Below are 26677 nucleotides of genomic sequence, written 5' to 3'. Positions count from 1 at the left end.
TCACGGCTACCTTCACCCTTTCTCTTTTACTATAGGTGCCCTATTCCATAATCAAGCCTTGCATTTGGAGTATCTTCCACCTGGCGTCACCATCATCTACTTGTCGTCAACACCCTTCTCCATCGGGCTCCACCTTCACCTGCGTTTTTCAGTGTGGAGATCTTCTCCTTGCCTGGCATCATCATCTCCAAGTTGGCATCAACATCCTAGCCTTTGGCGACAATCTCCATCATCGAGCACCGGTGATTTCATCACTCTCCATCGTAGGGGCTGTTGGAACCTACGTTTTTGCAGCTTGGCTCCTCCTCCATCACATGGCATCACTCGTGTGTCAAGAGGCTACTGGGACCTGCGTTTTTGCAGCCCGGTTCATCCTCCATTATCTGGCATCATCATTATCCACCTGGCATCGGCATCTAGGCTGCTCTCCCTACGTTTGACAGCTCTAACATTCTAGGATTTGTATTTTGCTGCCTAAGTCACTCCTCGGCATCAGAGGACTACGATTCGCTCCCTCAATAGCTAGTGATCATCTTCCACATCTTCGACGGCATTACAAGACTGCGGTCTAGTGCCTCGATAGTTGTCTTTCACCTTCCAGTGATTACTTCAATAGCCCACTGCTTGGAGGATTGTGTTTCGCTCCCTTCACTATGCAAATTCCCCACAAGTACTGCCACTTGATTCAGACAGGATAGTGCAGTTATCTTTTGAGCTTCAACTCTACTATATCAACTTTTCTTCTCATAGCATGATTCAATGCATCATCACCGTGTTCTTCATGTTTTTGAGTTTCTCTTCTATCTCAGTGTTTGCCGTATACACTCTGTTATTCCCTGCAAACCCTGTTGTCTCTACAATGTCGCTTATTTTGACATGGCATTAGAGCATAGCTATTATTTTTGACACTATCATCACAAACTATCACATCAATCTATTTAGCTTGTAAACTTGCAAGAGCTCTCTCTCTCTCTCTCTCTCTCTCTCTCTCTCTCTCTCTCTCTCTCTCTCTCTCTCTCTCCACCATGGAGCTTCATCCCCCATAGCCTACTGGTCACACACGCGAGCTCCATACCCAACAGTGATATCAGATCGGGTTCGCCTCCAGCTTCACCCATGGCTGCCCAATGTTTTGCTAGTTTTCTTCGTGTTCCCATTCTACATGTTTGCCACTAGTTGTTTGCTGCACAACGTCTGAAGAAGAAGAAGAAGAGGAGGAGGAGGAGGAGGAAATATTGCACATGTGTTCTGCACCTCTCATTCACGACAAACCTGCCACCAGTACAACCCAATCACTTTGCCCGCATTCTCTGCACCTTGGTTAGACGTGTCCCCCGATAGCTACCGTTTGCTCCACAATCTACCCGTCAATCCTACCGATTGTGCACCCCTATCGCATCATTCAGAATCACCCTTGTCATATCACACCATGATGCTTCCAACCCGTTCTCATTTCAACCAATCAAAGGCCCAGAAGGTAATATTTTATTATTGAACCTTGATCTAGTAAGGTTTTAAACTTTACTCAAGGGCCTATTCACATGGAATTGGGGATTTTAAATTTTGGGTCAAATTTTCATAAATTTTGTCAATCAAATTTGGGGCTTTTCAAATCTGAGTCTGTGTTCTTTAAATTTCTTCATTAAAATTTCATCCTCTTTTGAATTCAAGCTCTCTTCATGGCATCTACCATCGGGATGTTGAGATATGGCATCACGATTGAAAAATTCTCAAGCATTAACTTTTCCATCTAGAAGACAAAGATCCAGCTCATACTCATGCAAGAAGGTGCATGGAAAGTCATCTCCATTGATAAGCCAAAGCACATTCAAGGCAACACACAACTTCATCAAGAATGGCTCGAGAAGAATGAAAGCGCACTCGCCATCATTAGGCTCGGCCTCTCTGACAACCTTCTTCATTGCCGTGATCTTACAAAAATGGCAAAAGAGGTATGGCCTTCAAACCACATTTGGGGGAGATATTAATAATTCCAAATTGTTTGTAAAGATACAATTGTTTAGTATCTTCTACAATCCTTCGAAAAATCTTGAGCAATATCTCAATGATATAAGTCCTCTTTACCAAGAATTGACCACTCTTAAGCCTCATGAAAGAAGTACAATTCAATGAAATCATGACAGCTCTCAAGGTGGCTCAAGAGATGAAATATAAAGAAATGGTCACTATCCTTTTGGATAAAAAAAGCCACAACAAAGATGCTAACATTGCACTAGTTGCCTTCTACACCAAGAAACAATCGCCTAAGTGCCAATATTACAAGCATGGGTCACACTATTGATCGATGCTACAAAAAAAAGGTAAGCAGCAACACAAGCAACACGCCCAACATGCCGCTGCTAATACCTTATTTAATAGTGACTCTGACAAGCCCCCTACCACCTCTGATAAGGCCCTTAATGTATCTATTCAATCATTGTCACTTAGCAATGATAAACCCTATCAATATGCTTTTTTAATCAAATCTTAAATAAATAAATAATGTGTTTTGAAATTAGACATTGACCGTGCCAATGGATGTATTAAGACCTTTTCAAACACTTACTATGTGGGGTACTCTACCTGGATTTCTATCCAAAAATATTATATTTTCCTTTTATGATTCTATTAGGAGCTATGTTTCAGGGGGGGATTGTAACTACTTACCACATGACCTCTAAGTTTATCCCGGAGGCTATATCCATATATTTGGCCTCTGGTCATTTACCCAGTGCCTCTGAGCCACGTTGGCTTTTGATCAGCCTTTGATTGTAACCACTTACTACATGACCTCTGAGTTGATCTCAAAGGCTATACCCATATATTTCGCCTCTAGTCATGTATCCAATGCCTCTGAGCCACGATAGCTTTGATCAACCTCTAAGCCATACACACGCACATCTGAACCATGCCTTACTTTAAATCCCTAAGCTTTTTGGTAGACCATGTCATGACCTCAAGGTAACTATGAAACACTTCATTCCCAAAATGTTTCACCCCTGAAACGTTGTGTTTCACCTCAAAATATTTCACCTCTGGACAAGTCCCAAGCAAAACACCAAGTAAAATAGTTGGATAATATATATGAGATAGTTTTCTTTATAAACAATGAGTGGCAACTTACATATTTATACCATGTGAATCATTTCATGTCAACAAATGATGTTTATCCTCTATGCTGAGTGTCTAGAAACTCTCAAAAGAGCAAGAAAATATACTTTTTTTCCATTTAAAAATGTTGTTTCAATCAACCATTTCACTTAGGGTGTTTCGTGCTTCATTGAAACGTTTCAGGCATTTCAATCATTTCACGTTTCAATGCCAACGAAAAACATTTCGCAGTTACCATGCATGACCTACACGAGTTGTATCTCCCTTATTTATGTGTCTCCTTTCCAGAATCATTGTACAAGATTAGACACTATCTCTTCGAGATAAGCCCTTCTCTTTTTCCTTTCTTGTATGTTTCGTGTCACGAGTTCAACCATCCATGACCCGAATGGGAAATTTTTTAGATTACTTTATCCCCATGTGTGAACACACATTATTATGTATACAAGTGTGTATTTAGGTGTGAACACCTTTTACACCACTTAGCATTTAATAAGGGTCAAAGTTGTAGATGGATATCTTCATAGCAGCCAAAAACGTCAGAAACGTTTAGAAATGAAACGTCAGAAACGTGTTTCGTAAGTTTCTTTCAAGAGGGGGTAAAATAAGAAACACGGGTTTTTTTATATAGGGATTTTTAATAGTTTTGACTAGGGAAAGAGGTTCTAAACCTCTATGAAACTCTCTCTTAAACAAAGAATGGCTAATTGAGCTTAAGTGATAATAGAGTCAATTGAGAATAATACATTATACGTGAACGTGATGAGTTGTTTTTTTTTCATACGTCTCGATATCCATGATCCATTATTGACTTGTCACCTTTGTCAAAGTTAGTAGTCTTTGGACAAGCTATACTATGGTTTAGAACTCAAACATTATAATTTATACATATCATACAAAGAAAATTGAAATTAACATGTAAATAGCTTATCTATAATATGGACTAAGTCAAGTTGCAACATCATGATTCTCATTTCAAAACAAACTAACAAAATGTCAAAATCGAGAATGAATCATAATATATCATAAATAACTCATAAATGAGACTAAAGTCATATAGTATTTAAATCTCAAGACAAGAATAGATACTAGATTGAAAAAGTCCAATAACTAAACAAAATCACAAAAAAATCAATCTCTCGTCCAAAATCTTGAGCCCTCACCAATCATTACACATCATCATCATCATGTTTAACATTGCCCCATAGTTTTTGTCAAAAAAACCATGTTTTGGGTTCCAACTCACTAAATAAAATATAATATAATAAAAATGCCCACGTTTTTTACTTTTAGAAACGTTTCGTACTTTAAGAAACGTTTCCTAAGTTTCAAATTCAAAGAAACGTGTTAGCTGCTATGGATATCTTAGCCTATATATTCAAGCCCTATCACTTGGACTATCATCACAAACTATTGTATCAATCTATTTAGCTTGTTGTAAGAGTTCTCTCTCTCTCGCTCTCTCTCTCTCTACACCATGGAGCTTTACTCTCCATAGCCTGTTGGTCACGCACGTGAGTTTCGTACCCAACAGAAACCAATGTAGTCCTTAGACTATGTATATATCTACTCACCTGTAATACTACATACTGTTATCAAGACAAGTGTTGTACAAATAGATGAGGTAATCACATAGTTACCTGGAACGGGGAACGGGAACGGGAACGGGACCCCCTGGAACGAGGGGAACGTCCAAGGTCGGGGAACGGGAACGGGGGGAACGGCACATGTCTTAAGTGCCCCAAATATGCCCTGCATGACCCAAACTGCCCCAAAGAATGTCCCTCTAATTGCCCCAATACCCGTCAATGCATGAAATTGACCCAAATGTCCCAACATTGACTCGATTACCCCCATAGCTCCAAATTGCCTTGAATTGCCCCAATTATCCCAATTTCCCTTGAAATTAGACAATATAAATGGATGAATACCTTGGAATTGAGGATCGGCTGAAATTTGATTCTGATTTGCAAGAGTTGAAATTTTGATTCTGAAATTTGATTCTGAAATATAAACCATTTCACTTAGGGTGTTTCGTGCTTCATTGAAACGTTTCAGGCATTTCAATCATTTCACGTTTCAATGCCAACGAAAAACATTTCGCAGTTACCATGCATGACCTACACGAGTTGTATCTCCCTTATTTATGTGTCTCCTTTCCAGAATCATTGTACAAGATTAGACACTATCTCTTCGAGATAAGCCCTTCTCTTTTTCCTTTCTTGTATGTTTCGTGTCACGAGTTCAACCATCCAAGACCCGAATGGGAAATTTTTTAGATTACTTTATCCCCATGTGTGAACACACATTATTATGTATACAAGTGTGTATTTAGGTGTGAACACCTTTTACACCACTTAGCATTTAATAAGGGTCAAAGTTGTAGATGGATATCTTCATAGCAGCCAAAAACGTCAGAAACGTTTAGAAATGAAACGTCAAAAACGTGTTTCGTAAGTTTCTTTCAAGAGGGGGTAAAATAAGAAACACGGGTTTTTTTATATAGGGATTTTTAATAGTTTTGACTAGGGAAAGAGGTTCTAAACCTCTATGAAACTCTCTCTTAAACAAAGAATGGCTAATTGAGCTTAAGTGATAATAGAGCCAATTGAGAATAATACATTATACGTGAACGTGATGAGTTGTTTTTTTTTCATACGTCTCGATATCCATGATCCATTATTGACTTGTCACCTTTGTCAAAGTTAGTAGTCTTTGGACAAGCTATACTATGGTTTAGAACTCAAACATTATAATTTATACATATCATACAAAGAAAATTGAAATTAACATGTAAATAGTTTATCTATAATATGGACTAAGTCAAGTTGCAACATCATGATTCTCATTTCAAAACAAACTAACAAAATGTCAAAATCGAGAATGAATCATAATATATCATAAATAACTCATAAATGAGACTAAAGTCATATAGTATTTAAATCTCAAGACAAGAATAGATACTAGATTGAAAAAGTCCAATAACTAAACAAAATCACAAAAAAATCAATCTCTCGTCCAAAATCTTGAGCCCTCACCAATCATTACACATCATCATCATCATGTTTAACATTACCCCATAGTTTTTGTCAAAAAAACCATGTTTTGGGTTCCAACTCACTAAATAAAATATAATATAATAAAAATGCCCACGTTTTTTACTTTTAGAAACGTTTCGTACTTTAAGAAACGTTTCCTAAGTTTCAAATTCAAAGAAACGTGTTAGCTGCTATGGATATCTTAGCCTATATATTCAAGCCCTATCACTTGGACTATCATCACAAACTATTGTATCAATCTATTTAGCTTGTTGTAAGAGTTCTCTCTCTCTCGCTCTCTCTCTCTCTACACCATGGAGCTTTACTCTCCATAGCCTGTTGGTCACGCACGTGAGTTTCGTACCCAACAGAAACCAATGTAGTCCTTAGACTATGTATATATCTACTCACCTGTAATACTACATACTGTTATCAAGACAAGTGTTGTACAAATAGATGAGGTAATCACATAGTTACCTGGAACGGGGAACGGGAACGGGAACGGGACCCCCTGGAACGAGGGGAACGTCCAAGGTCGAGGAACGGGAACGGGGGGAACGACACATGTCTTAAGTGCCCCAAATATGCCCTGCATGACCCAAACTGCCCCAAAGAATGTCCCTCTAATTGCCCCAATACCCGTCAATGCATGAAATTGACCCAAATGTCCCAACATTGACTCGATTACCCCCATAGCTCCAAATTGCCTTGAATTGCCCCAATTATCCCAATTTCCCTTGAAATTAGACAATATAAATGGATGAATACCTTGGAATTGAGGATCGGCTGAAATTTGATTCTGATTTGCAAGAGTTGATAATGCATCAAATTTGAACTTTGCATGGACTCCTAATTAGATTGTGGGTTGTCTTGACACTTTGAATCTTCAACCCGAGAGAGAGAGAGAGAGAGAGAGAGAGAGAGAGAGAGATTAGTGTGTGCACATTAAACAATGGAGATGGGTGAATATGTGGTAGAAGGACTATGACCCAAGCTTTTTTTTAAAAAACAAGAAAAAACGTCAATTTTCAATAAACAGGCCTGGAACGGCTGTTCCAAACAGGGAAGGGCAGGGGGAACTGCAGGGAACGGCAGGGAACGTTCCTTGGCCGTTTCACCTCCTTGGAGGGTTTGGAATGCGTTAGGCCGGAACGGCCATTCCCTGTTTCTATGGGTAATCAACAGCCTAGTTATAAATAGAAACATCTGATAGATCACTGTTACCATACATTGAAAGTTTATACCATGCTTCCATAGGTGTGCTCATAGGTTTACAATCTTGTATGTTATCCGTTACTAGCAACGTCTGAACGTACTACAATTGAGACATGATAATACCACGCAAACTTTGGGTGAATTGAATCCTCAAAAAATAGTAAAGTAACAATATATCTAACATATCAAAGGTAGATCTCAATTCAGCCTGGAAATCTACAATTTTTCCCTCATTCGGTCCAATGAGTAGCATATCATCACATCAAGAATGATCATTATGGAATCCCCCCCTTCCTTCTTAAAACAGAGGGTGGGTTCAATTTGTTGGAATATAAAGGCCCGGTAACCTCCATGTATATAGTACACGCACATTGTACATGTGAACGCACCCTTTACGTGCCCTAAGTATAAATACATTTTATTACTTTTATCTTCTCGTACTTTCACTCTGCTCACTCTCTCTCCAGCCGTCATACTCATACGCTCTTGTTCAAACTCAAACCAGCTGAGCTATGCCCTGTCAGTCCAACAACTAGTATCAGAGCTTACGGTACAAGATCATCAGGTCGTGCAGGTGCTCGCGACAGGCGTGCAGTCGGCTAGAGTTCATGTCCAGCTCGGCTGGAGTTCGTGACGAGAATGGAGTTGGGCAACCACACTGCCGAGTAAGCATGATCAGTATACACCAAGCATACACGGCATAACGTGCGGCAAGTCGACAGCGGGTCAACAGACCCCTTCCCCAAGTCCAACAACAAGCGGCATCTCGGCGGGCAGTACGTGACGCGTCAGTCATACGTGACTCGGTGGGCAGTTTCGGCAGGCAGATGCGATGCGACAGGGGTCAACGGCGCCCCCCCCCCCTCCCGATTAGTTCCGTCATTTTTTTTTTTTATAACAAATCAAATTTCCTCTAATCCCCTCATTAGCCTTGGCGGGTGTTCACACACCAGAGGCACAATTTCAAAATCTGTGCAAATTGGGCCACAGAATTTGGTGCTTTTCCTAGATTTGGCATCATTCATGCCTGTCAGTGACTTTTGAGTCGAAAATTGTAGACATCGCGTGCGGTGACGTCAATTAAATTGGGGATTTTGCAAATTTTGTCGAAATTTTGCCTTTCTTGGGTAAAATTTCTGACATTGGACCCCAGAAATTTGGGGCTTTTCATGTATTGGTAAAGCTTTACTCAGCTGGGTCAAATTGACTGACATTCATGCAATTTTGGACTTGAAATTTTGGGGATTTGTGCAGAATTTGGTAAATTTCTGCATTTTTTGCCCGTGCAGTGGTTGGTTAATGTATAAACAGCAGAGATTCATTTCTGGTTGAGGAAAGACAGCAAGGTATTGGTTCAGCTTGTGCTTCCACAAATTAGTGCATTTACTCTTGTGTTCGTGATAAAATGGCTGCAACTTCTTCCAGTTCAGACATCAAGAGTTTGATGGAGATTAAACGGTTTGATGGTTATGGATTTAACCTTTGGAAAGACCGTATGCAGGGCATTTTGTTCCTAAAGGATTGTGAGGATGCTTTGCAGGAAGATAAACCCGCACTAATGTCTGATGCAGATTGGGCCAAAGTGAATAAAAAGGCTGTGGCTTACATAAAGATGGGTGTCACTGATGACATTCTGACAGACATTAAGGGTTTAGACACAGGTTATGCAATATGGGAGAAGCTGAAAACTACTTATGAGATCACCACACCTGTTAATCAGGTGCATTCAATGCGCAAGTTGGTGAATATGCGACTGGATGAGTCAAAGCCTGCAGCTGAGCACTTCAGTGCATTTACAAGGATTCTCAATCAGCTCAAAGATGCAAACTTGGACTTTGATGATAAGTTGAGGGCGATCTTTTTGATCATGACACTGCCAGACTCGTGGGAAACCTTGGTGGTTTCACTCAGCAATAACCCCAATATCTCATATGATGGGGTGAGGGGTTCTATCTTGAATGAAGAAATTAGATGTATGTCTAGTGGAGAAGGCAGCAACTCAGCTTATAATATAAGAGGCAGAGCTGAAAAGAAAAATGCATATGCAGGGTAGAGAAACAGGAGCAAGAGTAAAGGAAAGGATAAGAGTGACATCACTTGCTATCATTGTGGTCAAAAGGGCCACAAGAAACCTGACTGCAGGTACTACAAGAAGGAACAAGAGAGAAAGAAGAATGCAAGACATAAAAATAAGAAGAAAGAAAAGACAGATGCATTGGAGACATCCAAAGGCAAAGAAAAGGCCAATATGGCCTCCAGTGTGGTCATAGAGAAGCTTTCAAATACAAAGGCTGATGTATTATGTACAGTTGATTATGATGCCCTTGTATATCACATGCAGGATATGCAGATTACCAAGGCTGATGTGATTGATGCACTCTTGTCAGTTGATGATGGTGTCACTCAGACTTGGATTGTAAACTCTGGTGCCTCTTTCCATGTAACTCCTTGCTTGGAGTGTTTTGCTATGTTTAATGGAGGCAGTTATGGAAAGGTGTACCTTGGAAATAACCATCCTTGCAACATTGATGGGATTGGCACCGTACACTTGTCTTTAGACAATGGTCAAGAACTTGTGTTAAAAGATGTCAGATATGTGCCTGGCATTAAAAAGAGTTTACTATCTATTGGTCAACTTGACTTGCATGGCTACACCACACTGTTTGGTGGTGGTTTGTGGAAAGTAAAAAAGGGTTCCATGCTGATTGCAAAAGAAACCAAGAAGAGCACATTGTATTGTTTGCATTGTAAAGCCTTGAATGGCAAGTTTCTTGCAGTTGCTGAAATTTGCGGCCACTTGGAGTTATGGCATAAGAGATTAGGCCATATGAGCCAAAAAGGACTTGATATTCTTACCTCTTTGAAGAGGGTTGACGGAAAAGGCTCTAAACTTGATTTTTGTAATGAGTGTCAGTTTGGAAAGCAAATAAAAAATTCATTTTACTCTGGTGTCTCTCGTAAGTCCAATGTCTTGGACTTAGTGCATTCTGATGTATGTAGTATGCCCGTGAAATCATTGGGTGGTGCTGCATATTTTGTCTCCTTTATTGATGATTGTTCCAACAATTTGGGTGTACTTGCTGAAAAAGAAAAGTGAAGTGTTTGCTGTTTTTAAAACTTTTCGTGTATTTGTGACCACTCAAATAGATAGAAAGCTGAAATGCTTAAGAACTGATAATGGGGGTGAGTTCACATCAACTGAATTTAAGTCATTTTGTGACTTACATGGTATTAAGAGGGAGCTTACAGCCCCTTACAGTCCTTCAAATGGGGTGGCTGAAAGATATAACAGGACTTTATGTGAAAGAGTGTGGTGCATGCTGTCCACTGCCAATCTCCCTCATGCATTTTGGGGAGAGGCACTCAAAACCGCGGTTCACATTTGCAACCGCTCTCCAAATAGGTCCTTAAATAGTGCCATCCCTGAGGAGGTTTGGTCTGGCAAATCAGCCTCATATGACCATCTACATATATTTGGCTGTGATGCTTTTGTATATGTTAGGGATGAGCTGAGGAACAAACTTGACCCAAAATCCACCAAAGGCATTTTCATGGGCTATGGTGATGAGGGTGAATTTGGCTAGAGAGTGTGGATACCTCAGTCCAAGAAAATTATTCGCAGCCGTAATGTTGTGTTTAATGAGGCAAAATTGTTGAAAGGCTCTTTAGCCTCTAATGAAGATCTGAAAAAGGTGAAATTTCAAAGTTTACAGCCACCCATAACTTCAAAAAATGAGCCTCAAGGTGCTATACCACAGGCTGAAACTGATGATCAGCCGGTTACTTTTGAGCCAGATGATGATGGACAGCAAATAGAAGCACAAGGAGGTCATGGACAGCAAAATAGGCTTGCTGATTATGAAAATGCAGGTGCTGAAAATGAAAATGAAGGTGCTGTACAGCATGAACAGCATGCTGAAAATGGTCTACAGCAGCAAATGAATGCTGAAAATAATATACCTCCTGATGTAGACCCAATTCCTGACAATGTTGATCATTGGGTATGCAGGTCTACATGCGTAAGAAGGCAACTACATAGGTTTAACCCCTCTTTGCATTATGTGATGCTTACAGATGAGGGTGAGCCTCTTACATACAAAGAGGCCAAGTCATGTGAGTTCAGCAGTAAGTGGGAGCTAGCTATGCAAGAAGAGATTAAATCTCTATATGCAAATGATACTTGGGATCTTGTGTCATTACCAAAGGGAAGGAAGCCACTTCCAAACAAATGGGTGTACAAAGTCAAGACAGTTGATGGGAAACCCAAGTACAAGGCAAGGCTTGTTGCCAAAGGTTATGCACAAAAGGAAGGAATTGACTTCCAAGAGGCCTTCTCACCTGTTGTGAAGATGACCACTTTACGTGTGCTTTTTGCTCTTATTGTTGTTTTGGATTTAGAGCTGTATCAAATGGATGTAAAAACAGCTTTCTTGCATGGTGACATTGATGAGGAAATCTACATGAAACAGCCCGAGGGCTTTGTAATTCCTTGAAAAGAATAGATTGTGTAAGCTAAAACGCAGCCTGTATGGGTTGAAGCAAGCACCACGGCAATGGTACAAAAAGTTTGATACTTTTATGCTATCTCATGAGTTTACACACAGCCATGTAGATCATTGCTTGTACATGAAAAAGGATACAGATGGCAGCCCCATAATACTTGTTTCGTATGTGGATGATATGTTACTAGCTGGGAAAAGAAAGACTAGCTTGGATGCTCTCAAAAATCAGCTGAAATCAGCTTTCTCCATGAAAGATTTGGGGAATGCAGAGCATATTTTGGGCATGAGGATTCGTAGAGATAAAATGCAGAAATTGCTGTTTTTATCTCAAGAAAAGTACATTGGAAAGGTGCTGGACAGGTTTAACATGGCTGAAGCTAAGCCTTTTGGGGTACCCTTACCTCCTTATCTCAAGCTTATTTGCCAACAACCCGAAAGATGACGTGGAAGCAAATGATATGAAGGGAATTCCTTATGCATCAGCTTGTGGCTCTCTTATATATGCTATGGTTGCTACTCGTCTAGACATTGCTCATGCAGTGGGAGTTGTTAGCAGGTTTATGTCAAATCCTGGCAAAGCACATTGGGAGGCTATCAAGTGTATTCTTCGATACCTTAAGGGTACACAAAGAAAAAGTATTTGCTATGGGCAGGATGCACTTAGTTTATAGGGTTATTGTGATGCAGACATGGCAGGTGACTTGGACACTCATAGGTCCACCAGCGGGTATGTCTTGACAGTTGTTGGTGGGGCTATTTCTTGGTATTCCAAGTTGCAAAACATTGTTGCACTGAGTACCACCCAGCAATCATAAGCCATACAAGACTTTATTCAACTTGCATATATTGTGCTCTTGGCCTTGTACAACAAAGCCTAGAGGGTGTGAAACATACACTTCCTCATCCAAATCGTCATTCAAAAATGTTGTCTTTATGTCCAATCGATGTACATCCCAGCTAAAATGTGCAGCCATAGCAATCATACATTTATTGGTGGTCATCCTGGATGCAGAATCAAATGTCTCCTCATGGTCAATGACCTTTTTCTAAGCATATCCTTTTGCATTATTTTGCTCCATAGAGCTTATCCCATCACTCATGGCTTGCAGCAATACACATCCTATCGTACACCCTCCAAACATGTAGGCTACTCGTCTAAAAAAATACTAATAAAAGTATATGCTTCCTCATCATTAGTAAGATAGCCCACATCAACAAAATATGCCTCCCTTGCATTTCTAGCACCTGAACATGCACATTGAGGCAAAGAAGCATCAATACAACTCTCTTTAAGAGTTTATAACGGCCATCTAGGGACTGTTTTGGATTATGTACAGCAACCCGTTCTTGCACAATTATCTCATCCATTGCCTAGGAGAAACTAGATCGGCTAGAAGCTGATTTGGGGCAAGTAGGGCACGTTCGATATGCTCTAATTGCTGAATTTCTGCATGATAATCAGCTTTCAAACCAACATCATCCAAAAGAAGACCCTCAAAAACATCCAAAGAGTTTGACATGGCTGGCATTTCAAATTCAGCATGCATGTGTACTGAATTTTCAAAGCATATAAGATCTATACTCATGAAGAATCTTGCATGTGGAAGGATAATACAGCAATACCCTTTGCTTTCCATGTTATACCCAACAAAAGTGCTTTTTAGTGCCTTGTCATCAAGCTTTCCACAAAGCTCTTTGGATACATATGCGTATGCAATACAATTGAAAACACAAAAGGAATCCACACTAGGCTTCTGGCATACCATACCTCATACGGTGTAATTGTCTTCAATGCTTTCATAGGAGCATGATTTAAAACATGATTTGCACACATAAGGCCTTCAACACAAAATCTGTGTGATAGCCCTTTGCTCTTCAACATGCATCCACTCATTTCCATAAAATTGCGGTTCTTGCATTCCACTACTCCTTTCTTTAAGGAGTCGTCCTCACTATAAACTAATATGCAATGCTATTGTCCAACGAATAAGCCTCAAAGGCTTTAGACATATATTCCCCCCTCTATCTATACAAAGATTATACACTTTCAAAACAAATCCAATTTCCAATTTAGCGTTCAAATGTTTAAAATGAATAAACACATCCAATCTGGCAACCAAATGTTTGAAATACAAAAACACATCAAATTTGGCCTTCAAGCCACACACCCAAGTGTACCTAGAGTAGTCATCAATACATAAAGATGTCCCCCCAACAGCATAGGTCCGCATGGGATCACTTACATCAAAGTGTATAAGCTATAGTTTTCAAACAGCATACACCGCACCATCCTTTTTAAAGGCAAACCAATTCATTTCGCCAAGAATGCAACTCTCATTGGCATGGGGAGATGGGGAGATGGAGCATCCAAAGTAGACAAGTCATCAATCATCTAACACCTCTAAAGAGTCATGAGATTGCTAAAGCTCTTGTGCCCATATCTAGCATACCATAACTCCACATTTTGCATTGCAAGAGTAAGTGTAGCAACTGAAAATGCATTGTCTAATCTCTTCACATATTCATCCAAGAAAGAGACCTGTGTAAAGTTCCAAAAAGCCCCAATGTATAATCACACTCTCTATCATGCAAAATGCATTTGTCATCCTCAAAGATCCATTTATGTTGAAAGCAAACACTGAAAACAAGTTCTTTATAACCCCTAGCACATGTAAAACATTTAAAAGTCAAAAATTTATACCATCTGCTATCTATAATCAGCACCTCACCAATACCACAAACTGCATGAAAAGTGTTGTTGGCACAAGATACCTTCTTGTCAAAAGGGGTTGAATGCATAGAAGAAAACAAACACTTCCTAGAAGTGATATGATATGATGCACCACATTGTCAAAATACCGAATATTTTGTCTTTGATGCATTAAAGGTTGACCCATCCATAGAAGAGCCATAACTGCATGTAAGAAAAGTATAGTCCTCCTCCATGAGGTTGGCTAAAACATCACCATCAATCATGCGAGTGGCTGATGTCTCTTGAACAACCATACCAAAGTCCTTTTACTTCTCTTTTGCAAGCTTTTTTTTCGCATTCGTCATGTAATGGCCTGGTTTTTTGTAACACTAGCACTTATCCTTCTTCTTTGACTTGTTTACATCATTACTACCCTTGTTTGAAGGCCATCCAACATCAACTTTGGGCTGACTCACATTTTGCTTTCCTTTCCCTTTGCCTTTGTACCTAGAAAGAATGGCTAAATCACCTAAATGTAGGGCCATATTCTTTCAAGTCTGCTCCCCTTGAAGCAAGAGACCAATCAACTCCACAAATATAAGAGGCTCAGATGCCCCCTAAATGACAAATTCAATAATGTGTGGACACCAAGGTATGACTCTAGACAATTTAAGGTGATGTTCACCATCTCACCATTCTATTGTGAGACAAGAATACTCAACGGAACACTTGATTGCCTGCAGCTAGTCCCTTTTTCTTCTTTATTCGACAAGGGCAACTACTACAAATAAGGTGCTCCAATTCTATCCTATTAGAGCGACAATGTTCCCAAGCATATAGATCCTCGACTCTTCATGCTCACTTGCATCACTTCAGGCAACCTAGCTCCCATTAATCATATCATTCAAGGCATGCTCTATTGAAGTATAGTACAGATGTCCAATCTCTAGAAGATCTAGCATAATAGAAGCACTTGAGTATAATCAGACTAAGGATGATTTTCCCTAAGCACCCATAGGACAAAAATTTCAGAAATTCAAATTGACTGCTTGAACAGTTTTCTCATTCGAAAGCTCCATGCTCAGCTTATCTTGAGAGCTAAGGACGTCATTTGCTTATAGTTTTTTGAATGTTACTAACATCTCATGCAGATCTATTCTAACCAGCTGTAGAAACATGTTAGAAACCCACTTTGGGACTTATACTTTCCCAAATTGGATAAATCCCCAAGTACTGATGTTTCCCCTAGACAAAAACGAGCTCTGAAGTCGTCACACTGCCAATATAAACGAATTTCCATAAAAATATGTACACTCCAGCGGCTTCACCATAGAAATTACTCTTCAAACAGTAGTAACATACTCCAGTTAAGTCCGATGATATGATTACTATCTTTGCTGAATAAATCTCCAAAAAACTCGCAAAGATCTGTGTGCTAACTTCCATTCTAGTAATCATGCGGAGTAATTAATGTATTGAAGCTTGTAGGCCTACGGCAGGAGGTGTCTGCAGCAAAATCAGATGGGCCTGATGAACTTGTTGTCTTAATGTTTCCATCGTAAAGCGCAATCAAGCTACTGGCTTTGCGGATCTCTCCGACAAGCCATTCAATTGAACAAGCCAAAAGCCATTCGACACCAAAACAGCACAAAAGCAGGACCCGGCTTATGAAACTCGCCTCGTGATGAAAAGCTCCGTTGGCAGATGGACTGGGTTTGAGGGGGTCCTCGGCATCATCATCATTGTCTGCATGAGAGGCCGGCATGAGGACCTGCCGATCTGCTGCACCCAACCTGGACGCCATGGGAGGGCCAGTCGAGGATGAAGCAGCTGGTTTGTTGTCCTCTCCCATTGTTTTTTTTTACTGTTGTACCTTTGTTTGGGCGAGGGGATATGGAAGAGGAAACAGCCTCAGGGATCGAATATTGGAGTAACAGCAAAGGAATTTCGATTTTGCTCACTCTTTCAGCAAGTGCCACAGGAACACAGAGAGAGAGAGAGAGAGAGGGAGGTGTGTTAAGAAGTTAACGTCTCTAAAGGACCTGATGTACTCATAAAACAATTGCTTATATGAGACCTCCGCATTGTGTCTCTAAAGTTGACGTCTAATCATAAGAGTACAACTGTCAGATAAATGCAGTCAGCTTAGATTGCTCAACGGGAAAGCAAGTTGCTTTATGTTGAAGAAGATAAGCCCACTATAGAATCGAAAGATGACAATTGCATGAGTAGCTTATGAGGGTAGAGGACCCGTCGTGTGACACCCTTATGAAGGTGTTGAGATCTCTACAAAGTCATCGTAATTTAATTAAAAATTTGGATCAGTAGTTGCACAGATGCATCCCCGTAATCGCACAATTGACTGAATCAAACATCAAGCTTTTCATGCTTGCACCGATGAGGATTTATGGATTGTGATTTTGGGCGTGGGGGAGGGGGAGGAGGGGGGTTAATGCACCTACACTCAATCACTCACTCAGCAAGGCACATTGTCCTCAGCAATCTAAGGGTAGTGCTTATTATTGATTGATTCCAAGGTCTTAAAACAACTCATTTTAGCAAGATGGTCAATGTGTGACTCTTCTATCAAGCTTGTCAATGTTTGCCACACTACAACTTGGGGGTCTTAACACAGCTTTTCCTATCAAACTGGCTAGGGTTTGCCCATCTAGATTCAATTCTTATTCTTCTTCATACTAGTCCACCCTCGACTTAGTTACATTTGAGGAGTGTAGGCTTTGCAAGTCCTATGGTAATCTAAGATATGACTCAAGGTACATTGAAAGTATTATTAGTATTCTCCTTGAGCTAGGTCATGAAGGCCTCTTTACCGCATTCGCAAGCCTCCGCTTCCAAAATCCAAGTGGCTTCTTTGAGAGGGCGCCCTTTCCACTTGGTGAGATACTCAAGGTAACCCTTGTGCTCCTAGTGCCAAAGGATTGCTTCTACTTCGAAGGGGCTGTTGGAATTTCAGTGGAACGTGCCACCCCCATTGGGTGTCAAGGTAAAACCTGCATAGAAGGCATGCATGGAATGCATTGTGGACATAAATGCTTTCTAGCAGGTCCATGTGACCTCATTTAGAACTTGGGTGATACGGTAGGATCCATAGTACCGATGGTTGAACTTGGGACTCATATTCTTTGGCAAGGACATATGCTTGGAGCTTACAAGAACAATGTCGCATGTGGTCAATAGTATTGCCTTGCGTTTCTTTTTGGCTTGTTCAATCATGGTGATTTTTCTCTTTTCCAAACTCTGCTTGGCTGTTGCATTTCTCTCTTTCCATTTGTTCAAGAAGTCTTTTGTATCCTAATCTTCTGCTTTGGCCACTCCTAAGGCTAAGGCCAAGGATGTGATAACTTCTTCCCTATGGCTAACTCAAAGGGGGTGTAACTTGTTGCTAAATGGATTGAGCTGTTGTAGTGGAACTCGAGCACATCAAGGTACAATGCCCAATCCTTTTGGTCCACTTGGGCATAGCTTCTGAGATAATCTTCAATGCCATCTATCTCAAGGTGGAAGGATGACAAGAATCAGAGTGTGTCTCCAAAGTCTTAAAGAGTTCTTTCCACATGTCACTCATGAAGCAACCATCTCGATCTCATACAATGGTAGCCCATGTAACTTGAAAACATGCATAAAGAAGAGGCGGGCTACCTCCTTAGCATTCAATTGCAGCTTAGCAGGAATGATGCATGCTTGCTTGGAAAAATAGTCCACCACTATAAAGATGATGGTATAGCTATGGGATTTTGGGAGTTCTGCAATAAAACCCATGCTACTGACGTCCCATGGGTGGTTTGGCACAGCCAATGTGGTTGAAGTAAGCCAGTCAGCTTGGTATGTGGAGCTTTCACTAGTTGGCAAGTGGGATGAGTCTTGACATAGTCTATGACCTCCTCCTTCATGTTTGACCAAAATAACTGCTTCCTTAGAGTTTTGAGTGCCTTGCTTTAGCCCTTGTATCCCCCTAGCTTCTCGTCATGCATTTCACGTAGTATGATTTTCTTTAACTCCACATTATTGGGAATGTACAATCTCTTGCTTACAAATAGGATTCCCTCTTTCAATGTATACATGCCATGTGGCATCTTCTCAACTCACACTTCTTCTATTATTTTGTGCATTTCCTAGTCATGTTCTAGAGCCTCCTTCATTAACTCTAGGAAGTTGCTATTGGCTATACTCACTGCTTTCAAATCGGCCTTATGACTTAGTGCATCTGTGATCTCTTTGTAGATCATGGCTTGTGTTTGATTTCCATGCCGAATTCTACCAGGAAATCTAGCCATCTTGCTTGTTTGGCAAACTTGGGCTGGGACTGAAAGTATTTGAGTGAGATATTGTCCATGAACATGACTTTGTGCTTGTATTGTACATAGTGCTTCCACATTCTAAGACAATGCATCAACACTCCCCCAATGCCATAATCCAATGTGTTTGTGGAGATTTCGAAGGGCTTGGTGAAGTCTAGCACTTTGAATATAGGGGTCTAACTCATACACTCTTTCATCAAATCAAAGGCAACTTATTGCTCACTTTCCCATGTGAAATTCCCTTCTCCTTTGCTTAGGTGAGATAGTGGGACTATGACCATGCTATAATATTTTACACATCTTCTACAAAAATACAATGAATCCTAGAAATTCTCAAACTACCTTTACTTTCTTGGGGTCTATTTTGATGCCTTTTTCTCCTACATGAACCCTAGGAATTCTAATTCCTTCACTACGAACTCACATTTTTCGGGTTTTGCATACAAATTGTGTTGCCTCAGCTTCTCAAAGACTAATCTTAAATGCTTCTTATGTTCCTCTAAAGTTTTGTTATAGATTAAGAGATCATCTATGTAGATAATGATGAACATATCTATCTCTAGCTAGAATACTCCATCCATTAAGCCACAAAAGGTGCCCTCAATCCAAAGCCTAGGACTAGCCACTCAAAGCTTATGTATCTAGTACAAAAAGCTGTTTTTGGGATATCTTCTTTGGCTGTACGGATTTGGTAGTAGCATGACCTAAGATTTATGCAGCTAAAGTATTTTTCTCCATGGAGTCCATCTAATAAGTCCTCCACTAAGGGCATAGGATATTTGTTCTTAATAGTGATCTTGTGTTAAGGGCCCTATAGTGTACACACCCCATCCTTCTTCTTGACAAACAACACTAGTGCACCAAATGGAGACTTGCTTGGTCAGATAAAGCCTTGCTCTTCCAATTCATACAATTTCTTCTTCAATTGCATCAACTCATTGTGATTCATTCGGTATGGGGCCCTAGCTAGTGAAACTGCCCTTTGGATTAATTCAATCTTGTGATCTACATCTCTTTTGGGGGGTAAGCCTTTGGATAGTTCCATGGGCATCACATCTACATATTCCTTCAGTTTCTCTTCCACTTCATTGTTGCCAAGTTGTAATTTGGGCAACTTGACAATCTCATGTTCCACAAGTCTGAACATGCATAAGTACACCATATCTCCTTGCTTCATTGATTTCTCCACCTGTTTGGCAATGCAGGACATGATACAAGGTATAATGTTTGTGACTTGCTATGGTGTCACTTGAATTGGAGCTCCTGGTTTGCTAGGTCCTAGCTTTGTAGCATGGCAAGAGACTCCAAGCTTGTTCTCCTTCATTTGCACTTTGATTGGCATCCTACATGGGAGTTGCATTCTTTCACATGGCACTCTTATGCCCTCTCTTGCATACCCACCAACATCTCATTAAGTCCTTTGCCAAACATTGCAATCATGTACTTGTCATAGAACTCCAAACCCAAAATGATCTCAAAATCATCCATAGGTGTTGCTAGAAAGTTGAGTCAGCTTTCCATTTTCCAACTTTCACTTGTACTTCAAATACTTGCTCTACTTTCTTTGCTTCTTGTTGCAAGAACGTCATTGTTATTCCTTCAGGGGCCTTAGACAATTTTATCCCATGTTTTGTTGCACACTCTAGTGTGATGAAATTGTGAGTGGCTCCAGTATCTACCATGATTGTTTGATCTCTTTCACTAACTCTTTCCTTGAGGTATAGGTGATGTATTGCTACTACTAGAGCCGCCATACATTGGGAATGTGCACTAACTATCCCCACTCTTGGGTGATCTAGGCTCTCTTCACTTCCATTGGGGATCTCCTAAATGCGTAGGGATTGTGGCTCCTCTCTCTATAAGTGCTTGTGATTGTTATTCTCGATCTACTTGTTGAGACGATGTCTTCCATGGGGTATCTGTTTTGGTAGCGTGGTCCCTTGTACTTGAAATAGCCTTGATGGTTGAGACTTGGGGTCTCCACCATGATGTGTTTGATCCTGTAGACCTATAAGATGTGCTAGGATTTGGTCTGTAGTGGTTGTTTTCCCACCTTCCAAATGCTTCCCTTGGTACCAAGACAGACTCTGAAGTGGTTGGGTTTACTCCAAAATTTTAACTCCAAATCTCCAAGATGGGGCATCTTGGGGGGTTGGATCTTGGGATCCGGGTGAGGTTGGTGTTGAATCTAGCTTGACTCCATTGGGCTATCCTCCTCCCTTTTAAATCTACTAATCTTTCAACAATCTTCATGGCCCTAGACTCATTGGTTCTTGTCTTTCTACATCTCTTTTGGCGCACTCTTGCATGTTGGATAGGAATCCATGCAACTTTATGTCTATTATGTCCATGTTCGAGAGTTGCAGCATCAATTGTCTATACTTGCTAACATATTCCTTCATTTTCCCTTGTGCTTGCTCGAGATTTTGCCACTCATCTTTAACTTTGAATTTTTCTATCTTTGGGATGAAGTAATCTTTGAGTTTCTCTTGTAGTTCTTCCCATGAGAAAACAATGCATCCTTGCTCTTGCTCCAATAAATACCAACTAGTAGCATCCTCATCCCAATAAATGGCTACCACTTCTCCCTTCCTACCTTTAGTGATTCTAGCATACTTCAAGTATCTATTTATCTACCTTTGCAATCCATTTTATTACCCATCTCTCTCTCCCTTGTACTTGGTGTGTTGAGGCATCTTGAACTTGCCATAGTCATCCTCTGAGCTTTCACTCTCCTCTCCATCCTTGTTTTTTATCTCTTGTCTTTCTTCTTGTCCTTCTTATTATTTCCTATTCAGATTCTTTCTCCTTGTCCTTCTTTGTGTCTTGAGATCTCCTAGATGTCTCCTCCCTAACTAACATATGTGCCAATCTATCTATCTCCTCTTATAGTTTAAGTCTCTTCTCTTACTCCTGTTGTTGTATCAACCACCCCTCCTATCCTTGCTCCTCTTCAAACTTTCTTCTCTTTTTATCCTCTTTCTCCTCCATTTGCATGTTCTTTTAAATTGAGTCTAACGAGCCTAACATGCCCTCTAACTGCCTCTCTAATCCAACTATGCTTTCTTCTTGACTGTCTCTCTATTTTTGACCTTGTCTCTTCTTCTTCTCTTGAACCATTGGGATGGGTGCATTCTATTTGTTTTCCTCCATGTTGTTGTGGGGAGTGTCGCGACTAAAAATGGACTCGACACTAGCTCTAGGGCTTTAATCAAACTCTTATGCTCACCAAATCACCCTCATGGCCTCGTGACTAAGAGCGTCTCGAGGCTACACACTGATCTAAATAAATCACGTATTTGTATCAATTTGTAGTCCAATGATTTTGCCCATTCTCAACTTCAAAAGAAGTATCCCACACATGCACGTGACTAATACCTTATTGCACACACATATAGAACACCCCTAGCCGATCATTGTGGCTCTTAATGGCTCTCCTACACCCTAGGGATTGGCCCTTGGATGTGCCATCTCAAACATAAAACACAATCGTGATATTTTTCACTCTTTTTCCAAACTACACATTCCAATAGATATTTTGGTTTCCTCATTTAATTAGTCCCCAAAGAAAAGCGTACTATCCTAAAACTTTGGGATCCTCACACTCTCATCGTTGGTCAATAGTTTTAGTAAGTAATTGCAATGCATCCAAGAGACTTCCTCTTTCTTGATATCATGTATAAGAATGCAAATGCAAGGTGTAATGCCATATAATGCTCAAAAAAATTAACCATAAATTAGCTAACGTGTCATGTAAAAAATATTCTTTCAATGATTTCCTTTCTAAAGTATTGCTTCATTGCTTAAAAACAACACCACCGAACTAATTCGTGCTATTGTCCCTTTAAACTTAAATGAAAGAAGTCCTATATATCATAATGTGTATGGAAATATGAATTTAATTAATGCTTAAATTTCCATAACCCCTTTCTCCCTACCATTTAGATTTTGCAATCATGCACCTTTAAGAGGGTATTTCATGTCATTTTTCCATGTAGAAAAGTGGTAAACACACACTTTTACATAAAGATGGAGGTAGACTAAGATAAATCTCCATGCCCTACCTTCATCATATATCCACATGCATATGATTAATTTATAATAAATTTTTACACGTAAAAACTAAAAATTTTCATCAAAAACACCGCCCGTTAGCTTTATTCCTATTTTGTGTTAAAACAAACTCAAAAGCTAAAAGTTTGCTATTTTGTAATTTGGGCTATTATTTGAGATTGAAGATGAATAATACATAAAATACATGCTTTGTGGAGCACTCATACAAGGCATGGGGGGAGATTGCACCCAATTGGTCTCTTGTTCATGTCGTTCATGCTTTTTACATTGAAATTTGTGCAAAAAGTAGAGTTCTATTGTTCTTGGGGACCTTCCAACATTCACTACTCGAGCATACAGCATCCGATGTGCGCACCATATTTGGCATTCCCAACAATTGATGTAATGAAGGTTCATGAAGATATAGGTGGTTTTGCCAAATGGGGAAAGAAAGATATAGTGGTTGTTTCAAACTAAATAATGATTCATGATGAAGGAGATGTTTGCTAATCAAACCATGTCCTACCTTCTGAGGATATTGATGTATGTGCTTAGCATTCATGAAAGTGGGAGACAACTTAGAGTGATGCTATAGAAGGCAATACGATGTGTGTCGGGATAGGGGTTATATTATTGGTTTTTCCATATGATGTGATCAACTTTGATTGTTGGGAGAAGAGGATGTTGGTGTGGCAGTAGATAAAGCCTGTTTACCGTAGCACAGAGGAGCGGGAAATGGAAAAAAGAAAAGAAGAAAAAGGCGCCTTAACTGGCAACTAGGCCCTGGAAAAAATTAAATGCACGGGCACGACCCTCAAGAAGTCTTAGAGTCGCCCAAGGAGAGTAAAAGAATGAAAAGCGCACCATTAAGTGCGAAAACACTTCCAAAACCTTGTAAGAGAGTGCTAGGCTCACTCCTATGCAAATTGTATGCATTACTTGGGGATAGGATAGACTAGAACGGTGGGAAATGAGAAATGGGCCTAGGCTAATGGCCGGCCATGTAAAAAAGGGGGATGACCGCCCATGAAAAAAAGGGCATGTATATAAAGTTGAAAAGTGAATGGAAAGCTCATTCTTATGTGTGGCCAAAGCTTCTTTTTCTTCCTCTCTTGTTCTTGCCTTCTTGCTTGTGCTTGAGAGAGGGATTGAGAGAGTGTGAGGGAGTGATTGTGTGAGAGTGAGGGATCTTGGAGAAGAAGCTCTCCATCTTCTCTCTTCATCTTCTCCTCCTCTCTTCTCTTCTCTTGTCTCGCACGTGGCTATGGAGGATGAAGCTCATGGGAGAGGGATTGAGGTTGCTTGAGCTTGCCTCAAGGATCGTGGAGCTACCGGTGTGCAAGGAAGAGGAGGGTACTCGATTGAGCATCAAGGTAAGCTCACTACACTCGTAAGGTAGGCATTGCGCGTCGGCTATGTGAGAGGTAGCCATGGCCGCTCGGTTCGAAACACTTGAGCAATAAGTGGTCCGTAGGTCTCGGGGTAGAGCTTGAAGCTCCGCTCCATTTTGGTTCTGTTGCCGGGACCGACAGAATCGAGCCTTGAGCGCCGCGCGCATCAGATCGAGCATGGAAGTAGGGTTTGCAGCTTGAACCGGTGCTTGAGATAACTAGGAGATTTAGGAGGGTTTAATCCGTGAAACAAGTAAGTATTTGGGTTTGTTGGAAGCATTAGATTAGGACTACTGTTCTGCATTTTTGTTTTGCATATTGGTTGCACTAGGTTAAGGTTAGATTAGGGTAAGAAAAGAGAAAACAAAGGTTCTGGCTGCTCCTGAAAACAGGAAAACAGGGGACCAGATTCAAGTTTCTGTGTGAAACGGGGACAGGGAACTGGCTGTAAGGTTTTGCAGTGCTGGGAAAGGACCTTAAAAGGCTTGGGAGACCAGGACAAACCTCATTTCTTTAGTTAGCCGAGAGAGAGAGAGAGAGAGAGAGAGAGAGAGAGAGAGAGAGAGAGAGAGAGAGAGAGAGAGAGAGAGAGAGAGAGAGAGAGAGAAAGAGAGAGCTTTTGGTTCACATGACGAGGAAATGCTACCCCGATTCCAGGCGCCATCGATTCGTGCTGCTCCAGGCGAGTCTAGTGTTTTCCAATAGTGCTTTAATCAGATATGGGAAGTTCGTGGTGATTGTGTGCAGCAGACATTAAGAAGGATTCAAACGCGCCAGAATCGCGCTCGCCGCCGACGCAGTCGGACCAACTCACAATGGTCTGATTCCCAGAATCGGATTACCCGAGTCCTGGGGTCGGACCGTCCGATTCCCAGAATCAGACCGTCTGACTGAGAGAGTCGGACCAGACCTGTCCGATTGCAAGAATCGGACCAACCCGATCGGACGTGCCATGTGGCATTCGGACTGCCCATTAGAATCGAACCATCGTAGTCGGACCATTGGAGTCGGACTCGGACCAGGACCACTTTGAAAGTAGGACCACCCTCCTGGTCCGATTCCCAGAATCGGACCACCAGGGTCGGACGAGTCCCAGAATCAGACCAACCCCGTCCGAGTGTTAGAGTTGGACCAGATCGGTCCGATTGCAAGAATCGGACTGTTCGACTCCCAGAGTCGGACCAGCTCTGTCCGATTTCCAGAATCGGACCATCCTGCCAGAAGAAAAAGATAAGGATCTTTTGTTGGCCTTGCCACAGACCTGACCCCAGGACGCAACCCTGAACACCCCCAAGACCCAGTTTGACCATTAGGAACGTAGAGACTAATTGAACTTAGGGTGCGGAAAGACCGTAGAATAGCCGGGAACCGAGTTGAGAACTCAAATTAGGTTGGGACTGTGGGTGGAAACAAGGTGGAGTTTGCATTAAATGCTTTCTGCATCGGCAGTTCACTCTTGTGCACCACTAAGTTTGCACAGCAAGAAAAGAGAAAAGCCTGTTTTTGCACCAAGCACCACGAAAGCACTAAGCACAACGTGTGAGTAAGGATCGCAGCTACTTTCGAATAACAAGGAACACACTAGGATATCTAATAACATTAAGGAATCCACCAGTAGGAGAAGACCCTAGGACTTAGACAAGTGCCTGAGTGCCCTACTAGTAGTACCTAGAGAAGACACGAAGACACGGGAAGCAACAAGATAGAGGAGTGGAAGCTGCCGGAGCTGATTGGATTCATTGACAACCTCGTGGAGCTGGAAGCAGAAACGATGTCAGGATCAAGAGGTGAACAAGGGGAAGACCAATTAGACTTAGGAGAATTTCCAACCTCGGTTCAGGAACTGGTCCACGACTACGATCTACTCACCAGGACCGTGATCCAAGGTAGATCTGTAGAGGAGGTGGTAGCTAACCTAGAAGAAGAGAGAAGAGCTATCAAGAGAGTGCTGGAAGGCATAATTGCCTACAACCATGAGCAAAGGGCTAGAAGGTTGCAGCAAGATGTGGATATGTACGAGGCTAGACGAGTACTAGACCTAGCCGGGGCAGCCAAGTCCGGACCGAACGTAGAGAGGGAACGGGCAGCAGAGGCTGGCATGACGTTGAGTGAACTAGTGGCAAAGCGACTCATGGACAATACATTCGTGGAACAGAGTGCTACTGCCCTAGCCACCACACTACTATCAAGATTGGGAGTCACACAAGGGGCTAAAGGGCAGGCTAGAATCCCCATAGTAGCAAAACAACTAGCTCGATACGAACCTAGTAGTGACCCGTACAACTTCATGGAGCAGTTCGAGGAAGTATGTGAGGCGAACGGTCTTACTGACCCTGTGTAGCAAGCTCAAGCCTTT

General features: G+C 41.1%; 1 protein-coding gene across 1 annotated transcript in view; it reads right to left on the bottom strand.

Annotated features, from left to right (window-relative positions):
- The window catches only part of LOC148019779 (protein LIKE COV 1-like), a 65337-nt gene extending 48679 nt beyond the window's left edge, over positions 1-16658 (bottom strand). Inside the window, exon 1 of the mRNA XM_087699943.1 lies at positions 16237-16658. Coding sequence (XP_087556069.1) covers positions 16237-16410 — 174 coding nt within the window. The 5' untranslated portion in view covers positions 16411-16658. The remainder of the gene's footprint in view (positions 1-16236) is intronic.
- Between the last annotated feature and the right edge of the window lie 10019 nt (positions 16659-26677).

This window comes from Lygodium microphyllum, chromosome 19 (genome assembly GCF_053477565.2).
Source record: "Lygodium microphyllum isolate KBCC chromosome 19, Lygodium_microphyllum_v1.1.10, whole genome shotgun sequence".
NCBI lineage: Eukaryota > Viridiplantae > Streptophyta > Polypodiopsida > Schizaeales > Lygodiaceae > Lygodium > Lygodium microphyllum.
The sequence above is the reverse complement of the archived record's forward strand: the minus strand, read 5'-3'. Positions and strand labels throughout refer to the sequence as shown.